At 40.6% G+C, this 20750-nt stretch overlaps 1 protein-coding gene across 1 annotated transcript in view; it reads left to right on the top strand.

Moving 5' to 3' along the window:
- The first annotated feature begins 28 nt into the window (after window positions 1–28).
- The window catches only part of WDR26 (WD repeat domain 26), a 32053-nt gene continuing 11331 nt past the window's right edge, over window positions 29–20750 (top strand). Inside the window, exons 1-9 of the mRNA XM_071579474.1 lie at window positions 29–880; window positions 2369–2468; window positions 2581–2637; window positions 9148–9284; window positions 9871–9968; window positions 10799–10955; window positions 14733–14871; window positions 18866–19006; window positions 20348–20467. Of these exons, the coding sequence (XP_071435575.1) occupies window positions 525–880; window positions 2369–2468; window positions 2581–2637; window positions 9148–9284; window positions 9871–9968; window positions 10799–10955; window positions 14733–14871; window positions 18866–19006; window positions 20348–20467 (1305 nt within the window). The 5' untranslated portion in view covers window positions 29–524. The remainder of the gene's footprint in view (window positions 881–2368; window positions 2469–2580; window positions 2638–9147; window positions 9285–9870; window positions 9969–10798; window positions 10956–14732; window positions 14872–18865; window positions 19007–20347; window positions 20468–20750) is intronic.

Below are 20750 nucleotides of genomic sequence, written 5' to 3'. Positions count from 1 at the left end.
GTGCAGGAATTTCCTGTGACGTCCCGGCCCGGACTCCATTAGGTGCAGCTGGGCTGAGAGGAGACAAACCCGGCGGGCAGCGAGCGGAGCGGGCCGGGCTCCTGGGGCTGCCGGGCGGGGGCTCAGGGCAGCGGCGGCCGCCATCGCCAGAGGGAGCCCCGAGCGGGCGGCGGCGCTGCCTCCGGGACCCCCGGCGGGCGCAGGGCCCCGCTCCGCCTCCCCTCGCCCCCGCCGCCTCCCCCTCCTCGCCCCCCCGGCTTCCCACCACGGCCGCTCTCGGCGAGGAAACTCTGGCCTCCGCTTCCTCCTCCTCCGACTCGGACACCGGCGGAGCCTCCCCGCCCCCGCGGAAGAAAGCCCGGGCCTCCCCGGCGGCGGCGGTGGAGGGAGCAGGAGAGCCCGGGGCGTCCGCGGGCAGAGCAGGCCTCACCTCGTCCCAGTCCCCCTCGCTGCCCGCCGGGCTCGCCCCCGCCGCCGCCCCGCTCAGAGGCAGTAGCAGCAGCGGCGGCAGCGCCAGCAGCGCCATGCAGGCCAACGGGGCGGGAGGGGGCCAGCAGCAGCAGCAGCCGCCGCAGGGCCCGGAGCTGGGCTGCCTGGGCGCCCAGAACGGCGAGGCCTCGGCGGGCACGGCCGCCGGCGACCAGCTGGCCCACGCCAACGGGCTGCTGCCCTCGGCCAACAGCGGCGGCCCCGGCGGCGGCAGCCCCGGCGGGCTCGGCGTCAACAACGGGGTGCCCGCCGCCGGGGGGCCCGGCCCGGCCGCCGCAGAGCTGGGGGGCGGCGGCGGCGGCAGCGCCCTGAAGAAGAAGAAGCGACTCTCGCAGTCCGACGAGGACGTGATCCGGCTGATCGGGCAGCACCTGCACGGGCTGGGGCTCAAGTAAGTGGCCGCGGTAGGCGAGGGGCAGCGCGGCGTGGGGGGAGGCCCCTTCCTCACCTGGCCGGTCCCCCCGGGGCCGGGGTAGCCCCGCACTCCGCTCTGTCTGCGGGGAGGGTCCGGCGCGGGGGCCCCGCCGAGGATGGGCTGCCCGGAGCGGGGAGCAGGGCCGGGGGGGGACACCTCCGGAGCAGGGGGTGGTGGCCCAAGCTGCCCTGTCGCAGCCCGGTGGTCCCCAGAGAGGCGAGAGCAGTGCCCGGTGCGCGGCAGAGCCCCGGGGCAGGCCCGCTCCGGGAAAAAATGGACCCGGAGATGTGTTTTCCAAGCCTGTGCCGCTGTCTTGCGAAGGGACAGGACGGGAGCTTCCCCTGCCAGGAATGGCAATATGGAAGTCGAGTTGCACACCGATAAGGGTAGATCGATACCAATGTGTTAGTGGGGGAGAAGTTATCTGGTAAACATAATGGAGCCGCAGCTGGGCGTGGGGGGGCGGCTTTTCGCAGATGAGCTCCAAGATTTGGCTTGTCATCTCTCAGGAAGCGAGCACAAAGTAAACTGCCACTTAAAGAGGCTGTTGGGGCTCACTCTGAAAACCTTTGGCCTGTAAATGGTGAAGGCCTCTGCAGATTTGTGCTGGACACCTGTTTTAAGTAATAATCTTACTTGTAAACAAGAAACGAGTATGTTGACCCTTCCTTAAAATCAGAATAGGGAAAATAATTTCCCAGTAGAGTAAGGGAAGTCTTTAAGTATTTAATGGCAACACTCACTTTGTGAGTAAAGCTAAAGCCAGCAAGTCATAATTTTGTAAGGAGGCGAGAAAAGTCCTGTAAAGTGTTTTTGTAGCTACCACAATAAGAAGTCTTCAAAACACTGTGGAATGGGTCAGCTATAAAGAACTTATCACATAAAAAATAAATTGCCTCTGACACAAGAGGCAAGTTTACAGCAGCAGACAACTCGTGACTATTCATAGACGACACCACAGTAAATAAGCTATTTTTAGTATAAAAGGGGGAGGGCTACAGGTTCATGAGTTTGTTTATTATTTTTAAGGATCGAGTCTTTTAAGATGCGATGAAGAAGAAAAATTAGGCCTGTGACAGATGTCGTAGCTCTCAGTGTTCCCTTAAGGGGGGAGGGAGGGGGCAGGGGATAGCAGCCAGTAGCTAACAGCTTTCTAGTCTGTATCTTCCTTCATGAAGTTTATCTTCTGTGCAGGGCTGGCTGTTTGTGGTGGCTGGTAAGTCACAGACTTCATGGTATTTCAGCAAAGCTTTCGACCTCATTGACAGCTTGCCTTAGACAGGGCTAGCTGTTTACATGTCTCAGGCAACTGAGGTCATCTTTTTGAACGAGCATCTGAATCTGGTTGTAGTGTTCTTGTTTTCTTAAATTTACTTTAAAATGTGGTAAACTGTTATCATAGCAGGCGGTGTATTTGTGAGGGTAAAACTGGTCGGGTTTTTTTACACTGTATCTCTCCTGCAGCCAGACTGTTGATCTCCTCATGCAAGAGTCAGGATGTCGTTTAGAACATCCTTCTGCTACCAAATTCCGCAATCATGTCATGGAAGGAGAATGGGATAAGGTAACGTAGGGCTTATAGGACTGTATTAACCACTGTTTAAATTTATAGTATCTGTGAGAGCATTCAAAATCCACCCTCCTTACATACTTTTTTTTTATGCCAATTTCTGCAGGCTGAGAACGACCTGAATGAACTTAAGGCCTTAGTGCATTCTCCGCATGCAATTGTGGTAAGAGGCACACTTGAACTCTTTCAGAGCTGAGTAGTTGGACTAATTGTAGTGGTGTAATTTTTCGCTATGGAGTTGGTTGTCCATAGTTCTTGCTTTCTTTTTTTGTTTACTTTAAGCTGCTTGCATGCTATCTCAAACGTCATACTAATCTGAACTTTTTTGTTCTGTTTTAGAATGTGAGATAGGCAGCCCAAAGGTATTGAGGCTAAAATTTGGTGTACTGAATGTTTAAACTGTGTTAAACATACCTAACTGATAAAATATAAATCCTGTCACAGTCCTAAACTAGGTCAGTTTCTGTAGAAACTGCCTATGTTGAATACTAATTTCAACCCTGAAATCTCACAGTCTCTGTGTTTGAGAGTTGGGTTTTCTTGAGGATAATGAAGTTTAGAAACCAAATGCAGTAGTAATAATGGGCAGTTGGCTTTGTAATAGCACATTACAAGAATATAGAGACTGCTATAGACCATGAACAATACTGTTGCTTTTCCAGATGGCTTTTAAAGAGCAAATGCATTTGTATTGCTGTTTGTGATTTTATTTAGAGATTTTTCTCTTTGGCTGGCTTTTTTTTTCTAAAAAAAAAAAGATAAACCTAGAAATAAAAGGTTGGTAGATCGTGTGAATTGACAATTACAATATGTGTTGTTATGATTTCAGTTGCTTTGAGTAAAGTGTTTATTGTTCTGATTTTTCTATCTCAAGGTGAAAATCATTACTTGGCTCTTCAAACAGCTTGTTCTGTTGTGCTTAAGAGTTTATTTTAATTAAATGAAGTTAGAAAAGCTATGGTCACTTAGGAAGAAAACAGTTGCAAGGCTTTTTGAAGTGTCTGTAAACAATGAGGAATCAGCTGATTCCTCAGTTCCACTTCTAGCTGATTCATTTGTTGTCAGGACAATTTCCTGTCTGGTGGGGGAGGGAGAGAAAGAGAGAACAGGAAGTGAATTAGGAAAACAGATGTTTAACAAAACTTCAGAGGGTACTTGACAGAAGTTTACTTTCTTTTCTATTAATTCGATCAAAGCTTAACACCTCTTAATTAGACCAGGAATTCACTTTCTCTTGTCTCAGACTTGAAGTAGGTTAGAATATTGCATGCAGCTTTCAATAGCTCTTGCAGACTGAAAGTATGAAAATGCTGTATGTGAATATGAGTGGCCATTTGAAACAGATTTTCTCATGTTTCTGACATCTGAAGCTATGAGGTTTATCTGTATCTTAGTGTTTTGCATGCCTATGAGTCAAGAGGTTTGACTGAGTATCAGCGTTGCAATTTTGGAGAACTCAGTTTGAGGGAAAAGCGGCTGTTTCGGGTGTATTATTTTGGAGGGCTCTGAACGTGTGCAGTTCTTTAATGCTGATGTCTCACTTGATGCAATAAAAATACTTGGTTTAGACTGAACTTTAACTGAACCAAAATTAACTGTTTTCTTTTAAAAGTTGTTCTCCTTTATATAAACTTCATATAATTTAAAACAGGTAACAGTTTTAAATGTCTTACATGTGTGTGTTAGTAAGACAACAGGATTTGCAAGGCTAAGTTGAGCTCCTGTGCCTTCCATTACCTGCACTGTCTCAGCCTCCCTCCTTGTGCAGTGTTTTGGTACGTGGTTGAGGTTAGGAGTGGGTATTAGTGTAGTCAGCATCTGGAAGACTAGTGAAAGATCCTTACAGGTAAGGAGGGATGCTTTATGCTCTGTGGGTAATCCCAACTGCAGTAAAGTCAGGGCTAATGAAGGTGATAAATGTCTTGTTCAGAGAACATCCAAACAAGATGCTGCTGCAGGTAACTCTTAAAAAATATTAAATTAGATTTTGGTTTTCCTGACTCCTGACTTGTGACTCACACTGTATGACTAGATGTTTCAAAAATGTGTGCATACAAGAAGAATGGGTGCCTAAAAGTTTAGATGACACAGAGTATTTAACTAAGTAGGGTGTGTGTTTTGTGGTTTGTTTTTGGTTTCTGGTTTGGTTGGCTTTTTTTCCCCCCTTAATATGACCCAGACAAAATAACCAGGATACGTAGCTGCTTTTGAAATGTCTGGTTAGTGAAGGGGATAAGAATATATTTTTAAAATACTACTCTTGTTTAATTTTCTTATTTCTGCAAAGTGCTGTAAGTTCTACAGGTGAAAACACTCAATATGAAATGGGAGATCTCAGTTTTTAAGTTTTTGATGGAGTGTGTTAATATGGAGGGAGTGTGGTAGCCCACAGGACAGTTGTGTATTTATGTGTCAAAACAACTGAGTGCTGTACAGTATGAGATTGGTCTTGTTTACTTTTCCAGTATGTAAGATACAGATGTTTTTAGACCACGTTACAGTTGAATCAAAAATGATGTTTTTCCTTGAGTAACACTTAGCAAATGTCAACTTCAAGCCAGCTGGAGGTTTTGGGTACTTCAGGGCTACTCAGGCGTTTTATGGTATCTACTGTGGGCAACTAATTGAACCTAGGAAGAAACCTGGAGATTATTCCTTTACAGTCACCTGGAATATACTTTCAAATTGTCCTTTTCACTTGTTCTGGAGGTGTGCAGCCTGCAGCAGGCAACACAATAAAAAATGTGATTCAGATACTGTTTGAGCAAAGTGCTCCACCTGCCTGTGTGGTGTCCCCCTTGCTACCAGCATTAAGGGCAGTTCCCTGTTGTAATTAATTACTCTCTATGCGTCAGGACTTGGTGTGGTTGAAGCCTCATTAAATTCCTTGCTGTATTCTGCAGACCAGAGTATTTTCTACCCTTTACATACCAAATCTTACATTTAAATTTTGGATTGGTTTAAAGTGCTTTCATCAGTGTTTTAGTAGACTATCGAAGTAATAGACTCAAGGATAATGAAAATGGAGGTCTTCATTCTGCAGGCTGTGAGTAGGTAGCTACTGTGTTGAGTTTGTTTTGAAACATCAGCTGATAATTTCAGCGTGTCTTTTAGTTACCTATTTAACTTCAAAGAACAGTTGCTTCAGCAATATTTACTTATTATGAACTCAGCACAGTAATAAAACTGCGGTGGAGCTTGTTAAAATACGCTCATCAAAAATAACACCAAAATGTAATCCTAAACTTAGGTTATTATGCATTTTGCTCATTAAACTTCTGAAGATTTGCTACTGTAACCAGTGACCAAAGTGGTCCTTTTTTTTTTTCTGGCCCTTGTCCTGTTATTTTCAAGTTGTGTTTGCTGAGGTTTTCACCTGTGGTTATCTAGTGCTGGTGAATTATGGTGCATGGCAGACTTCCTAAAATTTAAGATTCTGGAAGGTGCTCTCCTACTAACAGTTAGGACAATGGAGTGCAGTGCTAAGCATTCATATTAGTAATCAAAGGCTATAGTTTGAAGAAAGCAAGATGCTAATAAGTATGTACAGTAAAACAAACAAATATCCCCCTCACTTGACTCTGTTAACTGTCTTAGTTTTGCCTCAGAGTAATCAGAGTTCAACCTACACTTAAATAATATCTTGTAGAAACAACAAAGTAATGCCCTTTATCCTCATCCTCTGTAGAGTTGGGAGACAGGATGAGGTACTAATAACTGAGCAAAAGCAGCCAGGCTGCAGTGCTGAAACTGTTGTATTGGACTCTTCCATAGGCCCTTCAGGGCAAAGAATCTTCACTATAAGCTGAGCTAGTGGTGGTGTCTGAACTTAAATTGTTCAACAGCAGAGTGTAGTAATGTTGAATTTCTGTTGCAGACACTGTGATGATAATGGGATGATTCTGATTATGATAATCTTGATTCTGCTCCTTTGTAAGGCAGTCAGAGAATATGGAGTAAGGCTAAGCTGTTCTTGTGCATGCATTGCATCAGATGAGTTTTATACTCACTGTGTTCTACTTAAATAATGAAGTTTGTGCTTTTTACACTTGGCAGTGTTATAAACCGTTCTCTTTTATTCTAGCAGAGGTTGTTTGGTCTCTAGAAGAGATGATGTACCCAAAATGGTCTTGGATATTGTGAGAAGGTGGTGTTGAGAAGAAAGTCGCAGTACTGTTAGTAGAGCATAAAGTAGTTGAGAGAAAATGAGGATAAAATTCAGTTGTTGAGTGAAATCTATTTGTCAGTAAAGTCACTAGTTGCACAAAAGTAAGAAGTAGGAGGCAGTGAGTGTCCTGATACAAAAAATTACTTGACATGTGGTGTCACTGGAGTGTCACTTTTGCCTTAATGAAATTTATGCTGTTTGAGTATGCTGTAGGGCAAGTTTCAGAGCAGTTATCAAAATAGCTTAGCAAATCAATTTAATTTCCCTATCAACACTTTATTCCCTGTCTTTTGCTATAAATAAATTAGAATTTCAAACTGCTAATCTTTTATTGTAATTCTCCATTGTGGGAAGAACAGATTCCTGCATGAGGTGTATAGTGCTGTGTTGTTCTGTAGGCCTTTATATTCCTGATAGGCCAAAGTCACACACAGCACTGATCACTTTTGGTTTTTTTAACTATACTTTGTAACCCCAAACTGAAATGACACCTCTTTGGATAACTTGGCAACAGCATTCTCTGCATGGGAGTATTCCTGTAGTGCTTCCATGGAATTGTTGGGATTGGTGTAATAAAGCCTGTGTTTTGATATTTTCTGCTCTGTTTACTTTTTCCTCTAATGAAATGAAATGAATGTGCCAAGTCCAAAAAGGAGGGAGGGAGAAAGAGTAATTAGATTCAGATAAGATAGTTTAGCACATTTAATGGAAATATGATATAAATTTAATAAATATTATATGCAGTGAATGGAGAAGGAAGAGATGGAGGGATTATAGTTTTTATTACAGATTGGAAATATCGGGTTATTTTTTTGTCTGGTGGTGATTATCAGTGTGAGGTGACCAAGAGGAGTGAAATACACTCTGTGCCTGCTACGGGAGCATCTCCAGGCATCCCAGTGAGCATGTGCACAGCTGGTGGGGGAAACTCTTGTCCCTCCTGCTGCTGGTGTATAAGCAAACAGCGTGGGGTCTGCTGGCCTGTGGCATGGAGCCAGCCACTGAGGCTGTAAATAATGGGGATCTCTTTCTTTTGGTTTTTCACATCTCTGAACATCAAAAAGTGTTGTCTCACCTGGAAAAACTGTACAGTGATGGTCTAACAATTCCAAAATCAAATAAACTAAAGAGCTGGATAGGGGGTGCAATACAGGTTTGCCTGTCATGCTCAGGACAGCAGAGCACTGCAGGCATGTTTGAACATAAATCGTCTTCACTGTGACATGTTTTATGCTTCACAAAGCTGTGTGGTAAGTTAATAGCAATGTATGTGGAAATTTCGTTCTTTTGAAGACCTGTGGAAGTGAAAGTGCTTTATGTTTTAACTTTGGATTTTGCATCTAGTGAGCCTTAAACGTTCATGTGAGCCTCGGTAAAATAGGAATATCTTAAAGTTCACGATTATCCCTCTGCTAAAGGGGAGCCTGGCAGTGCATTTGAAACTAAGTAAACATTGACCAAATATGAGCATGAAAACAGTGAGGTGCCTGAAGTCTGATGAAAGCAAAGGAAACTGGTGATTGAACTGGTGGTGTATTCACTATACATAATCTCCAGCCTGTTTCTCACCCATATGTCTAAGCACATACATTTTCCTCTTTAACCCCTTTGAGTTTTGTGGACCAGAAATGTCACTTCTATCTGATAACTGTGAGCAGTAAAGAACATGTCTAAACATAGGATAGTTGGTTTCATCCAGAAACAACCAAACTGTGTTTCTCCTAAATTACCATTAGAAATTTCTAGGACTTCATTTTTTTTTAATATAGTAAATTATTACCTGACTTTCCTTTTTTTAATCCACAGATATTTGTTGCTAGAATAGCAGGCTTGATTATTTTTAAAAAAAAAAGAAAGCAGCCAAAAACTGTGCAAAGTGAAAGGAACACTGTGAAATAACAGTGCTTAATTCAGAGAGGTGAGGTGATTCCTAAATACAGGAAACTATATTTCTTCTGCAATCCTGAAATCACTACCCAAGGAAAACAACTTAAGGTAGAACTACAAAACAAAACCTCAGGCAGTGTCAATTTGTTACTGCTATATGGTATGCAGCTATGCAAACAATCCATGTCAGCTCCTGTGTACGTAGTATGAGAACTTGTTGAGTTGCCTGGTTTTTCTGTGCTGTGATGCTGTCTTAAATATGTGAATAACTGGTTTTGGGCACTTTCTTGATAGATGGGCTTTCCAATGCAAGATTCTAATGGGGGGATGATGACTAAAAAGAGAGCAAGTGAAAACGAGGCAAGTTGCAGGGGGGATCTGAGGAATGAGACAGGAATACATTCAGAGTCCCATCAGGCAGGGAGGACATTCACAGATAACATAATTGCTGAAATGTTGTTGAAAACCCAGCAAAAGAAGTTGAGTAATGAAACATTGCATAGAGCTGTGTTTCTGAAGGGCATAGTAGAATGGTTTCTACTGTTCTGTTTAGGCTCAAACGTTTTCTGAAACTTCAGTCAACCTTTTTCCCCTGACTGCTGCTTTCTGTCATGTCAGAGGATGAAGTTTTTGCTGCTGCAGCAGAAGTACCTGGAATACCTGGAGGATGGAAAGGTCCTGGAGGCACTTCAGGTTCTGCGCTGTGAACTGACGCCTCTGAAATATAATACAGAACGCATTCATGTCCTCAGTGGGTAAGTGTTTTGACTTTGAGAGTTCTTGCAGTGAAGTTTTCTAAGGAATTCTGTGGCTTTTGATAGCTGATGTTGTGAAGACTCAAGCTGTATTAAAGCTATTACCCCAATTGATTAATAAGCTGTAGTGAGATAGGATAAAGTGCTGAGTAAAGAAAACTACTCAGTAGACACTGTTCTGTTTTGGATGCTTGAAAACAACCTGATGATTATTTACTTTTATACTACTAGAACCTAAATTAAATATGGATGGTCATCTGATCTTGAGAATTATTAGCCAGTTACCTTATAATTGAAGTAAGTAGGTAAATATAATCTGGTTTGTTCTTAGATGAAAATAAGATGTTTCTGTGCTCCCTAAAATCACTTGTTTTGTTTTCTTTTTATATGGCCAGTTTGTAGATGTTTTTCTAAAAAAGGTGTGTGTTTCTCTGAATTAGTTCCCTGCCCTTTTTAATATTGGTCTCAAGCTTAAGTCACCTGTTTCTAGTTCAGTAAGAATGTTATGATCTGTATCATGTGCAAAAGTGAAAAGAATGATTCCAGAAAGTCTTGGTTTGTTGGTGTGTGCACTTTTTTTAAACAGGTACCTGATGTGTAGCCATGCAGACGACTTGCGTGCAAAAGCAGAGTGGGAAGGGAAAGGAACAGCTTCCAGATCTAAACTTTTGGACAAACTCCAGAGTAAGATGTTCTAGTGTTTAGAATTTCTTCTCACCTCTGTAAATCCAATATATCAATCCAGGGAACTGACTTTACCTGTGTTCACCAGTTGTTTGGTTTTTTGGTGTTTCTTGGTTATAATCGGGATGTCTTTAAGTGCCTTTACCCTTTGACCTTCTATATCTAACCTTGTGCTGTCTCTGATAAACTATATGCAGTAGGAACTCTTACTGCTTACCTCTGCTGCATGCAGTAATGGTTTAACTTGGTGATTAAATGTGTGGTTCGGGAAGGGAGGGGTGTGTGTGTTAGAAATGTCTGCTGTAAAGTGTGGCCTGTAACCACTAATGATACTAGTACTGATTGATAGTGGTCTCATACTGTCTTGGTTTTGTTTTGGTTTCCCAGCCCCAGCTATGAGTTATGGTTTCTCCTCTCTCTTTCTTGTGGCTGTTGTAATACTATGTATCAGAGGTTGTAAACCCCACAATATTCTTTATTTTCATAGTTTTAATAGATAGTTCCTTAAATGAACACTGCTGATACTGTTGTTTTATAATTTCACAGATCTTGTTAAATATGGAGTTTTGAGTTAGCTTGTGTAAATGGTGCTTGTTGGCCAGGACAACATACTGTGTAACTACAAGTACCTTGCATACAGCTCTGCTTTCCAGGAGTTCATGCTACTAATTCCAGGTGTATAGCTGTAAATTTGACAAGCTGTGTGCTTTATATACCAAGGTCTCTTCCAAAAACACTCAAATCAAAGTGTCCTCTTTCTTGTCACTTTCTTTTGGTCTCTTTTTTTTTCTTTTTCACGTGTTTGTTTTTTCTCCCTGACTCCTGTAAAGCATACCTACCCCCATCCGTGATGCTTCCCCCGAGGCGTTTGCAGAACCTGCTGCGTCAGGCTGTGGAGCTACAACGGGACCGGTGCCTATATCATAACACGAAACTAGATAGTAATCTAGATTCTGTCTCGCTGCTAATAGATCACGTTTGTAGTAGGTAAGAAACCCTCGTGACTCTTGAGATGGGCAACAGTATCTTTTCTTTGTCCTTTGAAATAACCTGGTTGTAGCTACTGTTAGCAGGAACACGAAAACTATTCTGAGATGGTTGAACAGGACTTCACTGGGAAGAGACAGTTCTCATTAAATGAGTGGTGGAGGTGGGGAGTAGAGAAGGTGTGTGTAAGAGATGTTGGTAGCTGGATATGGGGTAGTGGGATCAGACTAAAGCTTTACAATTTTAATCAGATGGCTATGAATAGAAGATATTACTATGCTAATCCTTAGCCACTTGTTTCTTATAATTTTGGGCAGCCTGTCTATTTATGCATCAACATATGATTGCTATGCTTTTTCACTGGAGAATCACTAGCATATTATTTTTATCCACACTGTCTTCAAGGTTACTGGAATGCAGAAAGCCTGTTGAAGCTTCTGTGAACTCAACTTTCAGCTATAATTGCAATAGTGGACTCAGATACTTTTAGACACAAAGGTTAAAACAGAGGAGGAATGTGCAATAGATGTTTCTGATTTACATAATAATACAAAGAACTATTTTCTCAGATTTGTAAAGTAGATGAATTGAGTTTCTCTTATACCTTTGTATTGGCTCTTAGACTATCTGGGTAACATTTTTTTTTTTTGGTTAACAAAACAGATCTTGCTCCTGAACCTTCAAAATGCCATACTGTAGTAGACATGAAGCAGGAAGAAGTTTGTTTTTAACGAATAGCTGACCTTAGCAGTTTTGCCTCATGCAAAACTCATGCCTCATCCTAAGGACCTAAAACCTCAGTGTAGCTTTTATGGAAGATTGCTGTGCATGGTGCAATAATGGGATGAAGGCTAGAACACCTAGAAAATAAGGGCTGTATAGGATACCCGTATATGCTTGTTCATGTAACAGGTTAGCACTTGGGCTTCCAGGGGAATTGTTTCCATGTTAAGGTTGGCTTACCTGAGAGAGATAATGTAGAACTGATAAACTTGCTTGTAGAAACTTCTAAACTCAGCTGCTTTGACTTACATTCTTGGGTTTCTTGGAATATCTTTTTTAAGCTGCAGACTTCCATAGTACTTCACTGTAGCCATCTTAAGGTTTTAAAATTATTATCTCTGGCACTTCATGTATTCAAGTAACTTTTTTAGCTTGCAGTTTTGCTGCATTGCCTTGTTTCAGCAGTTGTGTGTGTGTGTGTGTGTGTGTGTGTGTGTGTGTGCAGACATTTGACTGTTGCCCATTTTAAGAGCTATTGGAAATGATCATATACTGATATTGTGGCTTCCCTTCTTCAGAAGCAAGTCTTAAAATCAGACTAACAAACAGAGACTTAATTTTAGTCTTTCAACAAGTACATAAATAGTATTGGATGTTCTGTAGGGGGTTTGATGTGATGAATCAAACCCCAAAGGGCATTCAAGCAAACAGTAAACAGCATGGTTTACTGAAGTCAGAATATGTAGAGCTGGATATAAAAGATACTACATGTAACAAATCTGGGCTTAAATTTCACTCATTTGAATCTATTTGCTGACATAGCAGTTGGGCCATAGTTTGGGGTTTTTTTACCCTAAAGTAGTACTTGCTAAACTTGCATATTTGCTTTGTATATACACATAGCTAGATACTCACAATTACTGGAAATTAAAAAAAAGCAACAACAACAAAAACCCCATCAAAAAAACTACCCAAAAATCCACTTGAAAAGAAAGGCTTCCATTCTGCTCTCAACTCAACCTGTTGTACCTACCTGTTGCAGGGGTCTGAGTTCAGTGTGTGGTGTGCTGTACGGGCTGCCATGCTTGGGCATATTGAGGTGAGTTAGACAGTGGAAGCCGAATTTTGACAGAAGTAACAGTAGTCTAAAAGCTTCGGCAATTTAAGTCCTGTGCTACTTAAATGATAGAACACTGACAACTTCCCCTTTTTTAGTTGAAACTAATCTGGTTTGAACTTACGCAATATTTTGATTAAGCATGTTTGAATTGCACTAATAGGTAGAATGTTTAACCAAAACTTACTTTGTAAGTGTGGGAGGTGCAAGTGAGCAACTGCTGGGAGTGAAGGATGTTACTGTGCCTGAGATTTTGATAACAGAGAACTGATACTCTTGGGGGATGGTAATTCATGTTTTTGAGAGCCTTCAACCTAGTTGGATGTTTTGGGGTATTTTTGTTGGTTTTTTGTTGATGAATAAATCTTCCATTGTATGTACAGGGAATTAAAGGGGTAGCCATTTGGTGTTTTACTTAAGGTTTTGAACTTGTGTAAACACAACACCAGATGACTTTATTAGATGCTTTATTTCAGTATGTGAACAACATGATTCATGTGTTTTGTGCTGAACAGAACACTTCATAATGAAACACTTAAAAAACATAAAGAAAAACCTCTGAGCTACAATGATATCTAATTACCAAACCCAGAAACTGTTAGACAACTGGTTCTGGTTTCTTATTTCAAGACTGCTGCTGTTTCCCTCTGCAGAAGGAATTTAATGTAGCTGTGCTCTCTGTGAAGTCAAACTTGCTGAGTTGTGTGTTTCACTAGTTAAGGGAACTTTTTGTGAATGTGCTCTGATCCAGCTGGGTTGTGAGTAGCATAATTCAGTATTGGAATGTATCTCCAGCAGCTGTATCAACTGTTAACCTTTTTAGGAACCTAAAAGCCATCTTACTATAAAAACTGTGTACTCCAGCATTATACTGCTTGCTTTCTGTGTCTACAGAGCCTTGGCTGCTTTTCTTAAGCTTTAAAATGCAAGAGCTGTTGTTCCATAGTGTTTTTTAAAAATGAAATATGCTGAAAAGGCTTTCCTGGGACACAATGTGCCCCTTGTACTTTGTATGAGTTATGGTTAAAGACTCTCCTTCTACAGCAAGTTGTTGCTCTGAGTAAAAACATTAACTCATTATCATATGGCTAAATAATAATGAAACGCTCTTCCTGTAGGGCTTATAGGCAAGATGTAAATGAAATGTAGTTTCTCCAGTTCTTACCTAATTCAATATTTTGACTGTTAGCTTTTTCTCAGTGTGTAAGTAGAATATTAAATATTAGCTCTAGAGGAATGTTATGACTCTTCTTCAGTAGTTTATCATGTAATGTTTCATCTGATGAAACACAACATTTTATGAAATAATGTAGATTTTGTGAGGGGACAAACTGTTGAAGCTCAGTGGTATCTTGTTAGTTAGGCTTAGATGCTGTATGTAGTACTCTGCAAAGAAAGTGAAAAATGGCACAAAATGAAGGCAAAGAAACATCTAACTTACTGCAAGATCACATTCAAGAAAAAGAAGACTCACACAGAAGAGTCACTTACAAAGAGCTGGCAAGCTATAGCTAAGTGAGTTAGATACCTACGAAGATCTTGTGTAAACTAGACATTGCACCTAGGGGTTTAAAGAGATTTGGACTCCAGTATTTTCTATACATCATAGAACTGTCTAGTAATAAGCTATTACCTTCCTAATGAGATCAGTTTTATTCCAAGCTAAATGAAAGTATAACAAATTGTGTAAATGAAATAAGAATAGTTGTACGTTCTTGCAGTTGGTTACGATCTCTTGGTGTGAGTTTGTTACCTGATAAGACACTTCGTTCTGTACTTATTTGAAGCAGCTGTTAATAGAGGAATTTTCTAAGTTGTTTGGTCTCACATTTAAATAAAGTTTTTCTTTGGTTGGTTTTTTTTATCAGCTTGACTTTCAAAAAAATGTCTTAACTGCTTTCTTATTAATCTGTGCATACATGCCTTTCTTTTCCCAGGAAACAGTTCCCATGCTATACCCAGCAGATACTAACGGAGCACTGTAACGAAGTGTGGTTCTGTAAATTCTCCAATGACGGCACTAAACTAGCAACAGGATCTAAGGACACAACTGTTATTATTTGGCAGGTTGATCCAGTAAGTTTGCCAAGTGTTAAAATGTGTATGACTTGTCTTTCCCCTCCCTCTCAGCTTTCTCTTGCTACGATGGTTTGATTTTTGAAGGACAGGCCAGCAGGTACTGTAACCCCCTTGACTGGGGTATTTCCCTGGGTTGCAGAAGTCTGAAAACCCTGATCAGTGTAAATTAGTGAAGGAGGACACTTGCAAACCTGATGCCTGAGTGTAAGGCTTTGAACTGTTCGCTGCTTTGGGGCAGGAACTTTGTATACTTGTAACCAGTACCACAGGGTGGAGCCTGCTGTTGCCTTCCAGGGAAGATTCTTGGCTTGAAGGCCTCAAGAAGCGTTGGGTGAGAGTGGAAGGAGCATGGCAGTGGAGAACCTTTCTTCTAAAGTCACTCTTACTGAGAGTGACTAACCCCTTTCTGTTATCTTGTTGCTAATAATACGCTTGGATTTAAATACTCTGCTCACTTCACCATTTATTACTTTATTCCTGATTAATAAAATGGTATGTGCCAAATTAAAAGTTATATCAGTATACCACTTCATGCTAATTGCTGTTGTAGACTTGCCCTATTTCGAGGCAAAGATCTAAACACACTGACACGTGGGAGTAAACCCATCCATTTTCTTACAGACTGCAGTTTTAAGTTTTAATAGTATGTGGCACTATTCCTCTTAAATCGTGTAGCTATAGGATGTTTCATATGTCTTTCTTATCCATATCTATTCTTATGTAAATAAAAAGATTGAATGAAGAATTTAATTCAGACTGTTTTAATTGACTTGTAGAAATGATTATTAAAGTGTGTCCATGTTTTTCATAACAATTGAAACCTGAATAAACCTGAACATATGCACACAACATGTGAAGTTGCTAATACTTGTAGAACACTATCAGAAATAAGGTTCTTGCAGGTTTTTAACAGCACAACTGTAGACTGGTATGCAAAAGGGAAGATGGAAGGTTTTTTAGACCCATACTGGCCTTAAGTAGGATTTGAGAGCTGAACTTAATTATTTTCTATCACTTCAGGTTAGAAAGCCATATAGTCTGAGTCCTTTTTGCTGTAAAAATGATGGAAGGGCTTAAAGCCCTCTTCTGGGTGTGTAGTCATTGTGTAGCCTCTGAACTAACAGCAGGTGCTGTGGTTTTTTCAGGCATAAGAGCTGCTGTGGTTTGGGTGTTACTGGGGCCAGTCTGTGCTGGGCCATGAGCTGCACAGCAGCAAAGCTGACTTGTGTTACTTACTTTGGAAATACCAGTATTTTGTTTGTTGCTATTTTGGTTTTTTTTAACAGAGTAATTTTAAGTAAATTAAGGGTCAAATATTTTTTGCTGTTAACTTGTCACTTGATTGTAGATGCACATCTTCTTTTTGTATTGATGGGTTTTAATACCAAATGCCTTGATTAGCAGATTTTACAGTGAATTGTTAGCTGATACCTGGCTAATAAAAGCAAATAAATGTTTTGTGGGTGTTTTAGGCTAACCTGTTTGAGCAAGGGCTGATAAACAAAATCTCTTCAAAATACTAGTGGGAAAGGAGCTTTGTAGAGTTCTATCAGTTTATCTTCTCTTTGTGAATACTTTAAAAAAATAAATTGAAACCTTTCAAGTAGGTGAATGTTGAAATAACACCAGGCCACATAACTCAAATGAATCATTGTCATGTTTGGCAGAGCATGCTTCTCACATTTCCTGTAGCAGCTTACAATGTCTTTTGAACTGTAAGTTTAATCAGGTTTTCAAAGCTTTAGGTATTAGATTTATTCTAATCTGTATACATAAACTATGTGGAAACTTCTGTTCAACAGTGTCTGGGCAAGTGATGGGAGAACAGTTTTCAATGAACAGTATTTGTTTTTCCGCACACAGTTCATGTGTGTGAGAATCCTTCATTTCTCCATTTCTTTTCTTTGTCACCCTTCTTGAAATGCAATGACACTTCTTCAACGTGTTTTCCTCATTTCATACCATGTTTCTTTTCTAAGACCCAGCTACAGGTCTAAACTATCTTAACTCATGCCTTTGTTTTCATTTTCATTTGTTAATATCAAAGTTCTTATGCAGACTCAACACCACTCAATAATGTATTGAGTGAACTTGGTTTCTGTGTTGAGGCATTATTTGACTGTGAGGAAGTGTGATAGAATTTTTAGAGCCCAAAGGATAAGTACACTTCCTATATCATCTTGCCTAGCTTGTGTCTTCTTTCATAGAGTTCTCCTTTAACTTGCTGTTTACAAAAATCGCCTGCACTTCCTGTAAACTGCTGACAGGATTTTGGCTTTTCAGCCAAGGAGCTCAACTACTGTGGACTTAAGTTGTTTCTTATACATAACAAAAATTTGGATAATGTAAGGAATAGAGGTGCTGACATTTCTTTGGGTGGTAGATGGGAAGCACGTTGACTTCATTTGGGGACACTTGGCTGAAGTCCCACTGGCTGCTCTTTTGGAGGCAAACATGGTATAGCAGTTTTGCTGCATTTGAAGAGAAGTATGGGGGTAGTATGGAAGATAGTAACAGCCACAGAGCTCTGTCATTGGAAGAGGAGTATCTTATGTGCCTTTCTCCTTGTGAGTTTCCAGTATGCTCAAATGACAGGCTACTTGAGTCCTGTTCTAAGAAGAACTCCATCAGTTGCAGGGAAGTTCCAGGATGTGAGATGATGTCAGATATGACTCCGTTTCCTTGCAGATCACTTTAGCTACAGACAAGGCCGTGTCTAATGCAGTCCAGGATTAATTATTAGAATGGAAAAGGGGTCCTGAGAAGGTCCGTTCATTTGCCTCTTTCTGTGTGCTCTGAAGATTATTCTTTTGAAGAATTTACTTTTTCTAGTGATCAAAACCCTCAAAGCTGCAGGATGGCTGTGAATCACTAAATCTTCAAAGCTGATCCCATGAGACAGTCCTTCAGGTCACTGTTCCTCTATTCTTTCTCTTTAAAATCAAGAGGTACTCTGTTGATTAATACTGAAACAAAAGAAAGAGAAGGGACAATTAGAGAACTTAAACTAGATTTTCAAACGGGTCACTCTTTTTTAAAAATAATTTGGAGATATAAACATCTGCCATGCAGGGAAGGACCAGGGGAGAGGGAGAACAATTTGCGTTTTTCTAAGAGGCTTTACAAAAATTGTCAGCACTGTAACAAGCTCTGTTCTGCTTTCTGTATATGCATGTCTTGTCAGGAGTCAGTGCTAATGCTGTACTGAAGCATGTTTCTCCTTTTAGGAAGCCAGTGTGTGGTTGTTTCACAGTATCTCGCTGTACTATTTATTTTTATAAGCTTCTTGAAAGTCAAGTTTCTCTGACAAGACAGCAGTAAAACAGTTGTAATATAAAGATGATACAAGATGCTGCATGTGCCAAGTATGCTTCATTCACTAAATCTGTCAGAAAACAGCTTGTTTAGGTAGCACTTCTGAAATAAGAACACCTCTCAAGGAAGTTTTTAAAAATATCTTTCTGTAAAACTTCTTGAGCAGAATGCACAAGATAAGCTCAAGTTTCTAAAAATATTAGCACTTCAAGGTTTTCCCTTTTCAGCATATGTGAAGTTTTTGGTTCTCTGTTTAACCATAACAGCCTTCCAACATGCCTTTTAAGAAAGTAACTTAATTCTGTAAAATATAGATAATATTGCTTTCATATTTCACTAGATGTAGAAAGACTTGACACTACAGAAATCTTGTATACTAAAGCAAGTGTAATGTGATATAAAACTTGGTACACAGCAGTATTTTGTGAGTTTTGCACTTGGAATGACGAAAGATTAGAACAAAAATACCTACAAATGTTCTTGGTTTGCACATTGAAACTTTCATTTCCTGGCCGTACTCTGTAAATTGGCAATTGCTTTCCCAGTAGGAGCCTGTTCATGTCTCACAGGGGGCAAGTTGCTTAAAGGAAACTTGCTGTGCTGTACTTGGACACACTGGATACATGAAGTCCAGTAGTTCATTTGCATTGTCTCAATAGTATCTCTCTTGTTCCAGGATACTCACCAGCTAAAACTACTTAAGACGTTAGAAGGTCATGCCTATGGGGTCTCTTACATTGCTTGGAGTCCAGATGACAACTACCTTGTTGCCTGTGGCCCAGATGATTGTTCTGAGCTTTGGCTCTGGAATGTACAAGTAAGTGGTGACTAAGAGTGAAAAATAAAATTTTGTGGTCAGCCTGCTGCTTTTGTTTCAATACCTAAATACTTCAGGGGTGAAAAAAATAACTGCTACAAACTCGTGCAAAGATGTTGAATGTAAAGAAGAGGTGCTGATCTCCCTGCCCCTCTTTCAATTTGGAAAATCAATTATGGCAGCCCACAAATTCTGTACTCAGTTTATACAGAACTGAAATTAGAGTTCAAGTCTCAGTGCCTGGGACTGTGCAGCAACTCTGGTGTATCTGGTTACAGATCCCTTCTAAAAAGGGATGGCATAAATGTGTAGGACCTTAAAGAGGTTCTGAAGAGAGGGACAGTCAACAGAAGCAGAGAGCAGAAATATTATTCAAGGAAAGGAATTGCTTACTGATGATTTTAACAAGTAGCAAAAGATACAAGCTATTTTACTTTGCAAAACTCTCACAGTGATGTTAGCGAAAGATTGACAGAGGCTTAAATTTATGATTTCAGAACTTCATCTTTCAGTCAGACACCAGGGCATTTTGCCATTTCCTCTGTGAATTTCGAAATCACTTTCTGCTGTTGAATTTTATGGGCACTTGAGTTGATATAAAAGATTCTCTTGCCTTGGTTCTGAGCTGTATAGTCTTTCTTGTGCTGTCTTGGACTCTGAACTAATTTAGTTTTCTAAAACACAAATGTTCCCTTTTTTCACCCTTGGAACACTTTTCTTCTGTTTAATTGACTAAATTGGCTCAGTGAAAAGCACTAGAGCTGGCACAGGGGAATAGAGAGAAGCCCTTACTGTCCTGACAATGGTAAGCCACTCATTGGTGTTCTGTCTTGTGAAACAGTAGCATTATACACTAGGGATGAAAACTGAATTTTGGCCTGGAGAGCTTCATCTCAGGGAGGAAAACATTCTAAATACAGTGATACTCCTAACTTTTTACTAAAATGTATTCTGTCATCTGTCTTTTCTTCTTCTAGTCTACTCCTGTCTCCTTGTTTTCTATGTTTGGGGTTTTTTCATTTGTTAGTGCTTGTCTTGCTCTTGATTTGTTCTTGTAATTTTTTTCATTCTGCCCTTTACTCATAATCTTTCAGTTGTCTGACACACCATCTCTATTGATTTGGGGTACAAAAGAAATTGTTCCAAATCAAGTCCAGAATCACTGGAGATGCTGAAGTGGTTCTGCCTTCTTATTGCACTATTCATAAGTTTGTATTGCTGTTTAATAAATGTGTTGAAATACGTGCACTACCAAACACTACACGTGTCAGGTAAAATTATCCGTGCCTTTTTGGGAAAGGGTTCTGGTGTAAGGCCTTGTTGCCTTTGTTTATTTTACAGACTGGTGAGCTGAGGACAAAGATGAGCCAGTCTCATGAAGACAGTTTAACAAGCGTGGCCTGGAATCCTGATGGGAAGCGTTTTGTAACAGGAGGTCAACGTGGGCAGTTTTATCAGTGTGTAAGTTCTCTGCATCTGTCCCATGGAAAACAAAGCAAGAAATTAAAGTTTTGACAAATCTGAGGTTCCTGTTTTTCAGGTTTTTCATTTGTATGTACACTAAAGCTTCCCATCCTTTGTAATTGAAAGAATGCAAATATTTCACCAGCACTGCTTTGTGTGGCAGTTCGAAGAGTTTGAGCATCTTTGGTCTGCCTAAAAGAGGATTTGTAGTGTGGGCATTTTTTTCTTAGCTGCTCCATAAAATACACTAACAAACAGTAGTGCCTTTGTCCACAAATGT

Source organism: Pithys albifrons, chromosome 2 (genome assembly GCF_047495875.1).
Source record: "Pithys albifrons albifrons isolate INPA30051 chromosome 2, PitAlb_v1, whole genome shotgun sequence".
In the NCBI taxonomy this organism is placed as follows: Eukaryota; Metazoa; Chordata; class Aves; order Passeriformes; family Thamnophilidae; genus Pithys; species Pithys albifrons.
This window is presented reverse-complemented; position numbering and strand designations above follow the sequence as displayed.